The 17,833-nt window shown below is 33.1% G+C and overlaps 1 protein-coding gene across 1 annotated transcript in view; it reads right to left on the bottom strand.

Annotated features, from left to right (window-relative positions):
* The window catches only part of LOC130816013 (synaptotagmin-5-like), a 13,106-nt gene extending 638 nt beyond the window's left edge, over positions 1–12,468 (bottom strand). The window contains exons 1-12 of the mRNA XM_057682581.1: positions 11,909–12,468; positions 11,677–11,781; positions 11,516–11,566; positions 11,282–11,402; positions 3,728–3,849; positions 3,310–3,411; positions 1,501–1,575; positions 1,309–1,388; positions 1,071–1,221; positions 758–988; positions 202–492; positions 11–124 (exon numbers count right to left, since the gene is read on the bottom strand). Of these exons, the coding sequence (XP_057538564.1) occupies positions 11–124; positions 202–492; positions 758–988; positions 1,071–1,221; positions 1,309–1,388; positions 1,501–1,575; positions 3,310–3,411; positions 3,728–3,849; positions 11,282–11,402; positions 11,516–11,566; positions 11,677–11,781; positions 11,909–12,013 (1,548 nt within the window). The 5' untranslated portion in view covers positions 12,014–12,468. The remainder of the gene's footprint in view (positions 1–10; positions 125–201; positions 493–757; positions 989–1,070; positions 1,222–1,308; positions 1,389–1,500; positions 1,576–3,309; positions 3,412–3,727; positions 3,850–11,281; positions 11,403–11,515; positions 11,567–11,676; positions 11,782–11,908) is intronic.
* Between the last annotated feature and the right edge of the window lie 5,365 nt (positions 12,469–17,833).

Below are 17,833 nucleotides of genomic sequence, written 5' to 3' on the forward strand. Positions count from 1 at the left end.
AAATCAGTACCTTCCCGAATGTGTCATGATCCCATACTTCCAACATAAGCATGTCGTGAAGCCCATCTTCAACAAGGAAGTCAAAGGTTTGGTTCCAAACTGGATTCAAGCTTTCGTTCACAACCTGAACGCGTAAACATTAATATGTTCAGGTAAGATTTCGGTAGAAAGGACTTGCATGTTTGGCCATCCAAAACTTACCCTGGTTTTGTTTTTTATTTGAGACTTTTTCATAGTGACAATAACATAAGGGTCGGACTTGCCCATTATATCAGCTGCGGGCAAATCATCAGCAGAAATCACCGTTACAGACAGCACCCCTCTGACAATAACCTCCTTCCTCTTGGGGACAAGACTTGGGCCATTTTCTGCATCTTGGATCTCATGATCTCCGTTTTTAAGAACCTTCTCCAAAGACGTCATAGATGCTGCAAAAGGATTCGAAACACCATTTCCTGCACCGAATGGACAGTATAAAAGCTCCAAGTGTACCTACAATAGAAAACAAAATAACCTCCATTAATGGGATTTACACATAGAAAAAGACAATGTAAATGGTAAGAATATGCCGAATAAATACTTCCAAGTTAATGACAATCCAATCTCATTAAATGGTTTCCACCAAGGCGTAGTTTGAAAGTCATATGTACGCAGCTTTACCCTTGTTACTGGTAAAAAAAAGACGTTCTTTCTAATTGGTTAGGGGCAACGATGAACAACGATATATTTTCAATTTGAAGCAAAACTTGTTTCTCACCTGCCCCCTATTTTTTACGTCTCTCTGGACCTCCAAATCTTTGACTAGCTTGAGCCACACATCCTTCACTTTACCGGGCTCAAGATCTTTTAGCTGGAACTGAGCACAGCCTATAAGTTCAGCGGCCTGAAGACCTTCATCATCATATATTTTAACCACCAAGTGTTGAGTAGATTTATCTTCTACAATGAATTCAAAGTGTTCATTCCAAATTGGATTCAACTGGTTGTTCTGAAAACGGCACAGAAAACGGTTGATCAAAATATACGTTTTAAAAACTCAAAGACATGGTAAGAATTAGGAAGCAACTTACAATTGTTTTACTGTTTTTTGTTCTGTCACGCGTTGGACGTACATATAATACAGCATAAGGATCTGATTTTCCGATCAGATCTTTGTTTGTCAGTTCTTTAGCTTGTACAAGCTTTACCTCTAGCATCCCGACAGGCTTTAATTCTAGGTCACTGATATTAAAAAATTGCAAAATAAAAAGGTGTTCCAGCATTCATACAACTGATCTAACAAAATTAAAAACTTCCATTTTCAGGTACCTGTAGTCGCCAGGTAGAATGGGAATTATTTTTCGGACAGGCCACATTATAGAATCTTCAATTGCATCTCTTATTGTGCTCTACACAAGAAACATAAGGAAAAGCAAACAACTATGCCACTTCAGACACAGTGGGATCACTCATATAACAGAGTTTAGTCAAAACTAAAGAAAGAAGTTAAAGGAACCAAACCTCAATAGCATCAGACAACCCCGGAATCGCAGTCATGTCTCCACCAATAACCTTAAGTGTCAAGTCTAGCTTTTTCTGCAACGACGAAGCATAGAAATACTAGTGAGAAACGAATGATACACACAAGCATATACAGGAATACATAAGTGTGTACACGCTACAATCTTTTTCGAAGTACCAACTCCCAAATTGCAGTCACAAACCCTCTCAATTGTTTTCCCATCTTTCCCCTACGTATATATAGGCTCACAATGTCTATTTTACTTATTCAATTCTCACATAATATAAAATTCAAAATACAGTTTCATTACGCTATATTCTTTTCCAGAATACATTATCAGTCTTCTCAAATGCCATCTGGAAGCCTTGTCTTATTCTCGTATATGTACTTGTTAAGCATCTACTGGTTATTCAGGCATTTAGCTCTTAATATGCTCCGTTTCCTTCTAGCTTTGCCTGGTTTGACAGTTCTTATCCACAAACCTTACAGCTCTTAGAGATAAGACAATCATGCAGCGTGTACAGGCATGCATAGCACGGAAAGTGAATGGAAAAGTCATCAAAAAATATTTCATAAAAGATAATTAGGAAACATTATCTTCCAAGCTTTCAACAATGGGATATTTTTAAAAAAATAATCCCCATCAGCCATTATTAATAAACTATTAGTTACCTGTCTAAAACATATCTGCATTTGAACTTGGACCGGTAAAAGAGCTGACATATTGCATTTGCATTGGCTTGCTGAGTTGCTCAACTTTTATTAGTATCTTTTTTTATATATACAATATTTCCCACTCTTATTCTCCTTCCTTGACCTGGTTGTAGCCAGTGTAACATAATTTGCTAGCTAATTCGCTTTTTGAATTCGCAATTTACTCAAATTTTCCCAATAGCCCAAAACCGATCATAATTCACTTTTTGTTTTGGAATAGAATTCGCAAGGAGATTAGGGAATCATGTGACACTAGTTGTGGCAAACGCACTCCCACTTCATTAACTTTGTCGGATTGAGCGTGCCCTCATTCTGCCTTTCAGTACTCCAGAATCCCAAACCAACTCGCACATATACAAGACCTCCCTCCTTTCCCGGACCTCAAGACAGGTCTCTGGCAGCAGTCTCTGAATCTAGATCTCCCTCTCTCCCCTTTCTCCATCAAGAATACAGTTTGTTATGGTGATTACCCAGAGAAGATTGAATTAAAGAGTGGAGAAAAATACATACAGTTGTATGAATGGAGGTGCAACATTAACAAAGATGAGAGAGCGGATAGTAGCGGAAATGCTTTACTGATTATATTCAAGCCCAAGGCAAGATCATTTTGGGAACGGTGTTCTAATAGTTGGGTTTATCATGAGTTACTCCCAAAGTCCCTTTGCATTTTCCCCCAACATGTGAGAAAGCACTCATATTGGGATCGGCAAAAGAGAATGGTCAAACTCAAGGGATTGGAGAGTAATCAATAGTTGGCATGGGTTTGTTTCAAGGAGAGATCACTACAAATAGTACGACTAAAGTTGAATTTTACTAAAAACAATAAAATCAGTTAAATCACATCTACCAGGTAAAGGGATCTGGAAAAAGAGTAAAATCACTTAATGATGTAAGGTCCAATCAATGTTATCAAATGGTACGTATCAATGCAGTTGAGCTTCAAAAAAGTTGCGCATAAAAGTTCATGACTCAGCAATACTCAAATTGAGTAATTGCAGGCTATGTTACTCGGACTCGGAAGCTCATATATGACATAGCTACGAGTTGTGCATCCACTAATTATCGCAAAAGCAAGAAAACTTTTAGCACTTTACCTTTTTTCTCAATGAGAATGTGACAGCTCCAAAACATGGCAATTCCTCAACTAAAGGCTTAAATATCAGCCTGAAAACACCAGTGAATCCAATGTCCTTTACCTACATCGATAAAACTCAATGAATGAATTTCCAAATAATAAGTTTCAATGCTTGCATTATAGCCAAAACTAGTAGTTCCTTAGAATCAGCTCATGAAAACAAACAACACAAGGATGGCAAAAGATCTTATCATTTACATGACGTCTATATCCTCCACTTCTATAAATTAACTTCTTCAGAACCATTTTTTCCCTTTTTAGAGAAAGTATACAGATCAGCACATGTAGGGTGGTGGATTGAAAAGTTCAAGTTGCGGTCCTCAAAAAGCATCGTCAATATCGAGCAGAGGATTCCAAAACTAAACAAATTGCTTTACCTGCACAGGCAGTGATACACCAAGCCTAGTCTTTATATCAAGAATAATGCTAGGATTACCATCCCAGTTCATTTCTAACTCCATAGTAACACCTTCGCCTTCATCATCAAGAATTGAAACCCCTAAAATACCAAAGCAACCAAGCGTCAATATCTATATAACCTTGTTGTTAACAGACCGATAACATGTTTTAGGGCATTAAAATTAAACAAATAATGCACAGCTCTTATTGTTCACATATTCCTTCATTGAATAGGTGATGTGAAAAATGTCAACTTAGGTAGATATCATGCCATTAAAACAAGAATTTTCTATTTTGTGTGTTCTTATGAGTGAGACATAGGATTATAGGAAGTGCATAAAGGTCACTAACTTCCTTCACTGTTTAAAGAGAGTTAAGGAGCTTAATGCCAAGTTATGAGAGGTTGATTGTCCCTCATAACCTGCAAATAAGTTTAGGATAAGATGTTAGAAAATGCTTTTAAAAAAGAATTAATATTAAAAGAGCATCCAATTATATTAGCGTATTCAAAAGACCCTCTCATCGCACATGAAATAATGTTCCCTCATGTGCCCCTTGTTCTTTCACTTTTATGAAAAACAAAAAGGTGTGAAGACATATTTTAGAGGTGATAGGGTGGCACTCTAGCATGAGGCGAGCTGATTCATAAGGGAAAAGGAGTGGAAAAGAAAAAATAATAAGAATCTATTCTCACTCAAGGTTGATGGTGGAGATAGCAAAGGCAAGACAAAGATGTTAGAAAAAGAGGCAGATTTTAGGAAATAAGTGAAGTAAAGTGGCTTAGAGTTAGGACTAGATGGACAAGAATGAGAAGAGGATGCGTAAAAGGCAAAATAGAGGTGACAAAAGAATCAGTATGAATTTTTTTGTTTAGGTATGTACTCATAAAGATTTGATAAAAATACTTTGTAAAACACAATTTGCTTCAAATTTAAAGGGATTCAAACCATTTAGCCCTAGTAAACAAGGTTAGTCAACACAAAATTATGGCAGTGCAAAGTGTGAACACCTAGACTCAGTCTACTTGTTACATCTCTCGTATGTTTTGTATAGGTTATAGCAATATTCAAGTCCCGTCATGAGAGACCATGATTCTAATCCTCTAGAGCCTAAGTGAATCTTCATGGAAGCCAAACAAGTAATCCTCAACAATATTCAAGTCATTGTACAAAACAAAAAAATACATACATAAAATGAAATGCTTTCTAACATTTAAAATAAAATGATGGCTTAGTGGTTAAGACTTAAGAGTATAATTTTTAAACTAGAGGTTAGGAGTTTTTTGTTTGGAATTTGGAATATAGTCTTAGCCCCTCTAACTTACAACCAAAGATCCATTATTCTTTATTCTTTCCCATTCAAGATAGACGGATTCCTTCACCAAAATAGAAACTAAAGGAACACTAGAACAAGTCAAAAAGACACCTACAAGCTAGTAAGTAATCATTGCGTGTAACTGTATAAGAAGATCTAGTCTTCTAGTCTTGTCCATAAGCCAAATATTTTATTGGATGAGATAAGTCCATTAGCGTCTCATATCTAGGTCCTCAATGTCAAATAACCTTCTCCTACTCCAACGAGAAGGCGTAATTTCAAAAGGTAGTTGATGTGACTACTTACAAGTTACGTCACATATTCACTTTAGCTAGCAACCATTGCACGTCATGTTAGCAAGTAATAGCATTTAGTAAGTGCACAAATGAGTTTCAACTGAACTCTCCATGTTGTATAGTAGGTGCACAAGTTACATCAATGGTGTAAATATTTCCATTCTCTAACTATAGGTTTATCAGTCTCATAATATAACTAATATTCTAGCTCATATCATCTAAGTATAATAGAGAGAAGTATATTCCACTACCTTCATTATATTGTAGCATCATTGAAAATTACTCTTTGCGATTCATATGTTTCTCTATATTTATTCTTGACAAAAACTTGATCATTGTCACTGGATATATCCTATAGGATACAATTTGAAGCAAAGGTTGATTGTTTACATTTTTGTTCCCATAATCGCACAATTTGAACGTGCAATAACCCTTTCAAGAATTTTTTTATGCCCATGTGTAGGGGTTATACTATCCTTTCCCCACACAACTTGATATGCTTAGAAGTTTAAAACAATGAATTACATTACTTGGATTCTTGTCATGTATTCATCCTACTCCAAGTGGGACAAAAGCTCTCACATCACTGTCCACAATATACAATACACTACGTTACAATACTCCTACTCTTGCTTTGTACTCTATATAATGAAAATTCTTCCTATTGGCAACATCTATCAACCCAAAATCTCTAATATAACCACTAGTAAGTTATTCCAAGCTTCCCTCCTAATGTAGAATTTCGCATCAATATGTTTAACTAAAGGGATGATCATTTTTTGGCAGTTTAAGTTTTACACGAATACTTATTTTCTCTACAAAACTTCATATGTTCAATTATATCCATCCAACCCACCTTCCTTGGTGTTTATAAGTAGCAATTCCCCTTTGTTCACCAACATTACATACTTCCCTCTCATATTCCCCTTTTGAGAACCCTCACCTAGTCACCCTAAAAAATCCAAATTGATTACTTTTTGAGTTCTATCAATATAGAAATAACCACAAAATAGTTATAAAAATTCCTCATGCAGAAAGCTCTTATGTAATGATGGTACATGAAATATAACCTCTTTTCTTTCTCCCCATGTATTTCTTCTTTCCCTCACTAGCCACCCTAAAAAATACCATATAAGCCCCTTGTAATTCTTATATCTTTCTCTGTTTGCCCACCACTTTATGTTGTTAGATGATGATCACTTTTCATCAATATAGAAATTAACACCAAAAATCTCAAAAGTTCTCATGCACAAAGCGTACTACCAATGAAACCTCTTTGCCTTCACTCCCTATATCTTCATTTTCCCTCTCTCAAGATACCTTAACAATCACCCTAAGAAATCCCTTTCATAACGGTTATCGTTACACTACCGATACCGAAATCGTACTTTTGCACTAAGATCCTTGATCACATTATATAAGATTCATCATTGTTCATTTACAGGGCACAAATTTATCTTCTCTGCCTCTCAATGTCAATAATGTATTTTTCATCACATTTTTTCTCTTGTAAAAATAAAATTTCTATAGTTCTATTTTAGAATAGGGTCCTTTATATCACATGTGAGTGCCGACAAACATAGCTAAACAAAAGTTTGTGCCAAACTACATTATACCCATTTTTACTTCTATTGAAACTAAATTTAAGTAAACTCTACACCAAAACCATTGTTCATGTACCTTTTGTTTTCTTCCTAAGTTTTTATATTTCACTTATCTCGAGTATTCTCAACTAAAACTATGCAATATAGCAATAATACCAAAGCCTTAATCCCAAAAAATTATCCCAAAAAATTAGGATAGGTGTGTGATCAATTAGATAATCTAGTAGGCATTCCCAAAAGGATTGCTTTATGTTTCATATTCATGGGATATGACTATGTTTTATGAAGCTGGTTATGACAAACTAACCACTCATACTCCTTTGTTTAGACTTGATTTTCAACTCCCATATGTAAGTCGTGAAGTATAATATCGTCTTGATTTTCAACTCCCATATATAATACGCTTTACATTTCTACCACTTCTGCCAGCATGCCACTTATTCTCACACTGTTATCCAACCTCCACGTTAAGGTAGTTACTTTTATCGATCATTAAGACCATGTATTGCGTATAGCACAATAACAATCTCTCCTATCTAGGTCCACCAAATGTCAAGAAGCCTTATCCCACTCAAATGCAAAGGCATAATGATCATAGGCAGAAATACATCAAGGCAAAGGTCAACCACGGTCCACCCTAAAAAAATACCGAAAGTGAGATTATATAGTGTATCAAGCCCACAAATTATTTTAACTCTAGTTTATAAGTCAAACTATACATTGGTCTTTATATCAACATATAAAAATTGATCAAATACCTCAAAATTTTGGTAATTTCAGCTACCTCATCTAAAATTTTTTTTGATGATGTAAATATGAAATATTTAGTGAAATTCCATCAAGATGAATCAAAAATTAATTCTCGTGGGGGCGTCTCCTACTCAGAAATGCATTGCACTTCTTAACTTTGAGTGTAGTGAAAATTATGCAAAGGTTGCTAGGTCGTCGTCCAGAAGTGACGCGCCAAATTTCTCGTGTGGTGTCAAATGAGCAAAGGTAGGTTACTTATAATAGGATACTCCAGAATGATGTGCCACATGGCCTGAGTGTGGGGTCAAATAAGCAAGGGCGTATAGGGTTTAAGCATGGAGGTAAGGAAAACTAAGGGTCTTAAGTTAAGAATGGGATTTTGAAATATTGTCGTCTTGTTTCGCAAGTTTTTAGAGTTAGTGAAACCGTGTTCTAAAATAGTATGCCTGAAGCCACCTAAGTATGAAGCGACTTAGCTGTTTATTGCATGAAAAGAAAAAATATACCTAATTTCTTCTCCTAAAGAAAAAATATGGAGTGAGAAACGAAAGAGCAAAAATAACCTTAAAGTGTCGACATCTTCACTAGTCAACGTATGATTCTAATTTAGATTTTTTAAGTGTTTTTTTAAGTGTGTTACAAAACATTTCAAACCATTGTTTTCTTTCTTTACCTTTGCCTTTGTTTTCGTTTTTATTTCTTTTATTGACTCAAGACTATGTTATCAACTTATCCAGTTATTGTATGACTTTATGTGCAAAGAGGAGGCAAGCAAAAACTAATGGCATAGGTAAAGCGTATTAAGGATTAAGATATGAAAATTCTAGTCAGGACAAAAACACCAAGTATCAATGGAGTGAATATTTTGATGAGCTATTTAATGGAGAACAAGGATTTATTATAAGGGAACAACAATCACTCCCTTAGATAAAAATAGAGAATTAATACAAAAATCACTGATTGATGGGGCTTTGACGAAAATTAAGCTAAAGAAAGCGGTTGAGCCAGATGACCTATTGAGGTATGAAGATATCCAAGGATGATTGGAATGACTTGGCAAACTGATATATTCAACAAGATTTAGTAGACTAAGATGTCCAATGATTAAAGAGAAAGTACTCTAGTGCCGATATACTAGAACAAAAGAGATGTCTAAGATTGCTTTAACTATCAAGGAATAGAACGCATGAGTCACACTATGTTTCCTAAAAAAGAGTGATAGAGATACGTATGAGGAGATATACCTCCATATCAAATAACCAATTTGGATTTAAGGCTGGGAGATCTACATTACAAGCAATTCATCTAATGAGATAAATGATGGAGTACTATAGGACTAGAAATAAAGACTTGCACAGGTTTTTATTAAATTGGAAGAGGCGTACGACAAGATACCAAGAAAAGTACTTTGGTGGACAATGACAAAAAAGACACTCCCAAGAAATACATTAGTATAGTGCAAAATATGTATTGAGAAGCAAAGACGAATGTTAGGACATATGGAGGGGCAACAGTGAATTTTCCAATCACAATTGACCTACCTCAAGGCACAACCCTAAGCCCTTTTCTATTCACAACCATCTTAGATGAGATAACTCGATGAATAAGGAGATGTATCTTGGTGCATGTTGTTTGCTGAAGACATTGTCTTAGTGGAAGAGACCATAAAGTGGTGAATGCTAACTTAAAACGATGAGGACAAGAGTTGGATTCACGAGGTTTCAAATCAAGTCGGAGCAAGACAAAGTACATGGAGTGTAACTCTAGCACATACGAGTTAACGAAAGAAACTAGAAAGTTAGAAGAGAAAGAAATTGTTTCAAGTGGATGCTTACCTTGGGTCTATATTTCTGAGTAGTAGGGACATCCAACAAGATGTAACCCAAAGAATAAAGTGTGGGTGGAAAAAATGGAGAACGGCTACTGAAATATTATGTAATCGAGGTGTGCTCTTAAAGTTAAAAGGGAAAGTTTTATGAAAGACCGTTGGACCGATGCTACTATATGGATTAAAATGTTAGAATTTAGAAACAATCATAGGTGAAAGATGGGAATAGCGAAAATGCGATTCTTTGCAGGATATTGGATAACTGGGCATACCTTGAGGCTTGAAGGATAGAATTTGAAACTAATATATAATAAAGAGTTTTCTAGTTACAAATATTGAAGAAAAGATGAAAGAGAATCGTTTAAGATGGTTTGGGCATGTGTAAGACAAGGTATTAGCAAACAGATAAGGAATATAAAAAAGTTTGAGCTTCGACAACATAAAAAGAGGGCGAGGAAGATCGAAGACAGGAGTAGAAAAGGATATGAAGAATCTAGACTTACAAATTGAGATGATAGAAAATTGGAATGAATGGAGAAGGATCCATGTGGATGAACTTTTTCATGGAACCAACCTCAATCTTTTGAGACTAAAGCTTTGGCATTGTTGTTACAGTAGGTCTCTTGAGAGACGACTCTCAAAGCCCAGCCCAATTTATTAGAACACCTACTACGCGTACGCATTTCACAAAACATTTACTACAATTTTTAATATGTATTTTGTAAACACCAACAACACATAACATAAACTCCTACACTAAATAACCTAAACACCCACAGTACATAACACCAAATCCTATAGCACATAACATAAATACATACAACGAATAACCTAAACACCTACAACACAAAACAAAAATACCTACAGCACATTACAAAAACACTTATAGAAAATAACATAAATACCTACAGCACATAACCTTAAACCCTTACAGCAAATAACCTAAACACCAACAGCACATAACACTTAACAATTGCAGCGTGTTTTTTACACCTACTTGACATACTGTGAACCCCTACTTTACGTATCCTAAATGTCTACTTAAGGTATCTTAAAAGCCTACCGCGTAAGCGTGCAATTACACTACATTTTCTGTTTTTATATTTTTTAAAAATCTAATGGGCCACCCAATTGAGACCGTCTCTTTAAAAGACAGTCTTCACAACAATTTGTGTTGTTATTATTGTTTAAGAAAAAAATTGGCCCCTCCTCACATAAATCATGGCTAAGCCTCTACAGACGGGCAAGGTGATGCCATGACCATCAAATGTCACATTACAAAACTTAATCCTTTAAATTCATTAAATATCCGCCAATGTGTGTGATGTTAGCATTGAATATATGTTCACCTGTCAAGTAACTTGAGGGAACTAGGCCACCAACACACGAAAACATTTGTATTTTTTTGTCTACCCCAAAGTTAAATATATTCACTAAAGGCTCTCCTAAGCATCCCCTTGTTCTTGATCAAGTCTTTCCTAAGGTCCTATTTCTACTATCAAAGGTGTGAAGGAGAACTAATTGTTTGTTTATTGGTAGTAAATATTTACATTGTGTTTCATTGTATACAACCTTTGTACCTACATATAAATCATACACTAATATAACATATAGAAGTATAACCTAATGGATTCAACTCATTTCCTATATATGACTATCAATAAGACTGACCCAGTTCATGTAAACAGCTGAGCTCAAAAAACAAATATAACCCATGAACAAAAATAACATTACAAGTACCTGTAAATTGGGGGGCAACAGTTCCAAGAGTGAACTTGGAAAATTTCAAGGATGACAATATAATTGGTCTGTATTGCTCTAGGATGGGCTCCACTGATTCCCTGATTAGCTCTGACGCTGCCTAATAATAATAAGACAATCCATACCCAAAACTATATGACAAAATAAAATAAAATCACATTGCAACCATTTTTTTCAATTTATAAAAAAAATCACATAAAATATTATAAATACCTGATCCACATAAGGCCAAATTTTACACAGATGGGAATTAAGCCAATCCAACTGAAAATCATCATACCATCAAAAAAACTTAGAAAAAAAGCATTTACATTTTTTACAAAATTCATTACTTTCCTTTAAAATAGAAAGAAATAAAGAGAAAAAAAAAGGACCTTTTGCCTATGAGAGAAAACAACCCAAGACGGATAATAAGGTGGAGGAAGCAACTTTCTAGAATCTTCCACTGTCATTCTTGCAAACGCTGCAACTATTGTTGCCTGCAAAAAAACCAGAAAAAAAATTATAACAACCCACACAAAAATAAAATAACCCACAAAAAAAATAAAATCACCCTCTAAAAATCAATGGAAAAAAGTGTTGAAAAATCAAAGGAAAGAAATATACAAGTTGAGAACGAGATTTGGATCTAGCATTTTCACAACGAACAAAGGCAGTAATAATTAAGAGACCAACAACAATCCCCAGAAATAATCCCATGAAAAAAGCCATTTTGGAGTAAAGATTGAAACTTTATGTGCTGCTTCTTCACTTAGTTGATTATAGTAGTTGTTCTAGTAAGAACAAGCAATTTAGTGCTCAAATTGATCTGTTTTTGGAGATGGTTTTGTGAAGTTACTGCAATTTGCAAATTGAACAAGAAGAGGAAGAGTTAAAAACAGGAAAAAGTGATGGGTTTTCTGAGATAAAGGAAATAGAGTATCAAAATTTAAAGATAAAATTATTTTAATGTTGGGAATTTTTAATTTTTTGGGGAAATGAAAAGTTGTGCAAAGATTGAGTGAAGTTTTGACTGATCAGGATTCAGGAGTGAACTGCGAGTTATTCATCCAATCACATATGCATATGGTCTTAGGGGAGTTGTTTAACTTTAAAGTTTTATTTCCTAAAAGTTGTTGCCGACATCTAGTTGACCAATTCTATTTTTTTTTTTTTAATATTTTGACCCATTTTAAAATATTTGTTATATTACGATTATTAATATTAATCATCATTCAATTTTATTTTATATCTTGCGGCTAATGTGTAAAAACAATATAGTCAACTAAGTTCTTATTTGAATTGTTTAATCTTATACTTTCATAATGTTAAATTTTTATAATTTTTAGATGTGCATAGTTTAATAAAGTATGTAAATAATCAAAACAACACATTGAATTCCGTAAAATGTCAAATGAAACAAGTACAGTGAAACGGAAGAAGTACTCTCTCGTATTCAAGCTTTCACTCTTAACTTTGTATTTTATTCTTAATTTATAAGTTTTAACATAGTCAAGTAAAATCTTGTTTGATTCGTTTTAATGCATAAATTATTCATATCAAGTTTTTACAATTTTTAATTATACACAATCAAAGATATCAATAATAAAATTATTGCATTGGCAAATATGTCCAGACAATAAAACTATTAGAGTAAATTAAAAAAAATTTATTTATAGATTTTTCTCATTTGAATTTGCTAGCTAACATTCAAATACTCTGGTTAAATTTGGTACCTAACAATAAAATACTCACTTAAAAGTTGTAGAAGTATAATGAGATGAAAGGAAAAGAGATAGAAAATATTTTCATCTCTAATGTATGAGTGAAAAGTGGAAGATGGTGAAATTTAGAGATGTGCAAAATAATCTAATCCGAATAATCTATCTAGTTTTTCGTTTAGAAATTGAATATTTTATTGATTATTTGAAAATCGAATAATTTAGATCAGATATCCGATTTTTAAATTGAATATTAGATTTGGATTCAAATTGGATTTTTTTTTAAGAAATTGAACTTTTATTAAATAGAAAACTAAAAATATAAAAATATTGGTAGAATTAGGCCTTTCAATTTTGTTCAATAAGTTCCTAAATTTACAATTCTAAACTACAACTAAGTATATAATTCATCAATTGTTAACTAATTTAGCTTTTTAACATTCAACCACCATGCCAAAATGATTTGTTGTGTCAAGCTATAAAAAATAATTTTGATTAAATAAAGAATGAGAAATGGACAAATAAAAAATTAAAAATAAATATAAAATTGGATATTCAACATTCGATTTGGGGTAAAATCTGATATCCAGATTCCGAATATACTATTTCTTCGGATTGCGATTGGATCAAGGTTTTCACTATCCGGAAAAATCGAATAACAAGATCGGATATAATCTGGTATTCGTTTTTCAACGTCTCTAAACTAGATTTTATCTTTTTTTTCACAAAATGAGTAGAACGATAAAAGAAAAGGGTGAAAATGTGCAATGATGATAAAATGGTGGTGAAATCCAACTTTTTCTCCCCAAGAATATCATATCACTAGACTACATGCTTTTAGACTTGTCCAATGCATGGAAAATTAAGTCTTGTCTCAATTACAGTTGTAGCACGTACCATTTTTCAAGGTAAGATATTAGGTTCATTTCTATCTGCCATCTCCCCTTCTTTAGCATCCCTTATACTATAAAAAAATTGTCACTACAAGAAAATAAAGCATTTTGTAATTTTTTTTGACATGTTGCGACGCTTAGAAACGACACAATATAACTTACTTAGCGACCCTTCAAAAAAGCGTCAATATTTTTAATGTGGATATTTATTGATGTTGCAAAAAGCATCACTATTATCACCAATTAAGATGTTTTTCAGTCACTTTTTGTTCTGTTTGCGACGCTTTTTAGTGTCACAATTCACATTTGTGTTGCATTCTCTCGTCCCTATTTTTCATTTATGCGCTAATTTTTATGTCATAGTATCGATTTACAATGCCTTTTAATGTCATTATTTGTGATTTAGCGACGCTTTTAGCATTGCTATTTTTCTTTTCAAGACACTTTTAAGCATTAATATTTGACTTTTTACGATGCTAAAGAACGTCACTAATGGTCTTCTTTTAATGCTTTTAATGTCGATATCTATACTGGTGTCATTTTTTGGATTCATAATACAAAGTAACTATTTCTATTAACAACGCTTATTCCCATCACAATTTTTTGTGATAAATTATAGTTTCACTATCCGCTTATTGTGAGTATGGTTATTAAAACACAATTCTGATATATGATTTTATGATCCAAAAATAAGCGAACAATTCGAATCGTATGTAGAATCGTAAGTTGGTAGAATCTTATGATTCTAATTAAAATAAAATTTGTAGAGGTAGAAATCATAACATAATTCTATGATCCTATAATTTAACGATTTGATTCTACAAATTTATTTTCAATTTTCTAAAAATTTTTCTTATGTACCAATTTTTCTTACAATTTAACTATCCATCATCAAAATTTAAAAAAAATAATTTCTTCATCAGTATGATGATTTTAACTAATAATTAAATATTTTTCTATTTCATCCTTAAAAATGAAGTAAATGAAACTTTATTCGATAAACTTAAACTTTTGAGGTGAATAATCATGATTAAATAGAAAATTTAAGTTTATTGTTGAATCTTACGATTCTACGATTTGATTCCACCAATTCAATTCTAAAGGTCTGAACGACTCCAAGTAGAATCACGATTTAAACAACTTTATTTGTGACGCTTTTTCAAGTCACGATTTAACTCTTTTACTCCATTTTTGTGCGCTAATATTTCAAGGTGCGAAACTTTGTTCAATCATCATTTGTAAAGTTTATGTACTTTTTGACATCATTATGTATAATTTGTGATGCTTTATTTTATCATAAATTCCTTTTTAATTCACATGATATTGCATTAAAACCACTTATATTAACAAAGAAATAATTTAAATATCAAGAATATATCAAAGTAGTATAAATATTAACAAAATATCAAATAAGTTTTGAAGGAATTCTAATCAAAAATAAAATGTAGTCAATGTGACTGCACTTGAGATAGGCGATGATGCTCTAACATAGTGTGACTTGCAATGTTGTGTGTCAAGCGCCTAGATATATATATGTTGAACTAATTAGCTATGGCATGCCCTCTACGTACTTTGATCACATTCCTGTATTCAAATTAAAAATTAAATCTTTTAATTATAATATACTTTGTAAATCAACATTTTACAATATTAGAACACAAAAAAGATAATGTTTAAATTTTTTGAATTAATAGACCAATAAAATGAAATAAACTAGTAAAATTACATGTAAGACGCAACTAAGTTTATTTATATGCTCTAAGCTAGTAAAGCTTTTTTTGGTAGGAATGAGTTTAAGTCTGTAAAGAAAATTCATCATCTAACTAGAGCAACCCCAATCGTCAAGCCATCATAATGACAGTAGCATACAATCAACAAGCTCGGCAACTGCACGCAATAGCAGAAACTGTTGATTATTTAGAGAATGTAGGACATATCCAAAGGCTTAAGGCATGTACTAAGGCGTAGACTAAGCAATAACGTAACAACGGTACCAAAAACATGGAGCTCGGTTGTTCTGCTCGTTCAAGCATGATGGTGCTTGTTTGAGCATTCCATTGCTCGTTCAAGCACTTGCTCATTCGTTAGACAGTTTGTTCGGAATGCTTATGTTTGATGTTTTTGGTATTTGCTCGTTCGAACACTTTGGGTGCTCATTCGAGCACTTAAGAAATTTCGCGTTATAAAGTTTCTGGAAGCTATTTTGGGTCATGCTCGTTCGAGCACATTGAAACAGAACATTTGTTCGTGATACGAAACTTTGTTTCATGGAGCATTGTGTTGTTATAAATAAATGTTTCACATCATAATTAACTGATAATCATCAGTTATCATTGGTGTATGGTTTTGGATGAATCCATGTCACTTCAACTTTGTAAGTAAAAGTGAGTACATGAAAATCATTTACATCTTTGAAATGTCAATTTCTGTCATCTTTCTCTCAATCTCTTGAAACATAAAAGAGAGTAATTAACTCTTTCATTGTTTTTCTGATTTTAATTTCTATATAAACACATAATCGTTTAGTTCAATCGGTTCGTACTAATCGGTTGATGTAATTGATTATATCTCATTGTGAATATCCAGTCTCAAAACCCAAGTACCTTTGTGGGGGAAATATCACAAAAGAAAAGCTTGTAGTCGCCTTCAATCTATATCAAGATTTCTGGTGATGTTCATCTTCGGAAACTAATCTTTTCTACGGTGTTATTGTTCAATTCGCCATTCATTCAAGCAACGCGTCCGTTGCCATATACAAAGGAGACACTACAAACAACATCTTGTATTTGTAATTTTATTTTCCACATTATTATTTGTAATAGAAACATAATAACAACAGTGACAATAGCACGCGATAGTAGAAAATTCAATGTGTAGTGATTGTTGGATAATGGTTGGTTGTTATGAGAAGGATGTTGGAGTTGAACATCTGAGTTCATGGGCTGCTGTAGTAGTTTAGTTCATCCAGAAGAGGATATAAAAACATGCACAAAAGGTTGTGGTACAATCAACTCTGGTGGTTTAGGAAGTTAATCAATACAGGTAAATTCAGAACATGTTAAGTTAGGACGTTAGTGAGCAGTATGCTCTGAATCTTAATAACTGATTAAAGGAGATTGCAGGTTTTCCTTTTGTGATAATTCCGCAAAAAGGTACTTAGGTTTTAACAATAATAATTCACAATTAGATACAATTAATCACATTAATTGAATATGTGTTTTTTGAAGATGAATAATATCAAAAACTATTTAAAAAGTTTACAAGGATTTTTTTATGTTAAAGCTAAAAAGAAAAACAATTAAGAGAGTTCATAAAACTCAAAAAAATATGGAAAATTTTAAAGTGCTTATATCGTGAATTTTCATGCAATCCTATATTTATAGAATAAGTTGCAAGGTACTCATCCTATTATATCATTATTATAACTGATAATTAATTAGTTATAACACGAAGAAACACCCATAAACGTAAAAACACAAAGCTTTAACAAAAACCATTAGGACCTCTGGCAATTTCCAGTCCAAGAAAAAACTTAAGAACCCCCAGATCTTTCATGTAAAAGTAATTTCCTAATAAGTCTTCTATGCAACGATAATTGAAGAACAATTACCACAAATATTAAGATTATTAGTATACACCAAGACAGCAAGATAAGCACCCCCTTGATTGTAGGTGAAAAAGAAGTGATTGGAGTAAGATTACAAAAACCCATTATTTAGTAAGAAGCTGCGAGTTTAGAAAACCAATAGCGAGGAGCTTTTAACAAAGACCATTTAAATATATTTGCAGACGACAAACCATTCCTAGCTTTAACCGTTAAACCTGCAGGAAGTTTTAAGTATACCTCTTTTTGATGCAACTTATAGTTCTTGGTAGCAGCAATAACCAAGAGAATATGAACAATAGTCATTTTTTCTACATGAGCGAATGTTTAATGA

Source organism: Amaranthus tricolor, chromosome 6, assembly GCF_026212465.1.
Source record: "Amaranthus tricolor cultivar Red isolate AtriRed21 chromosome 6, ASM2621246v1, whole genome shotgun sequence".
In the NCBI taxonomy this organism is placed as follows: Eukaryota; Viridiplantae; Streptophyta; class Magnoliopsida; order Caryophyllales; family Amaranthaceae; genus Amaranthus; species Amaranthus tricolor.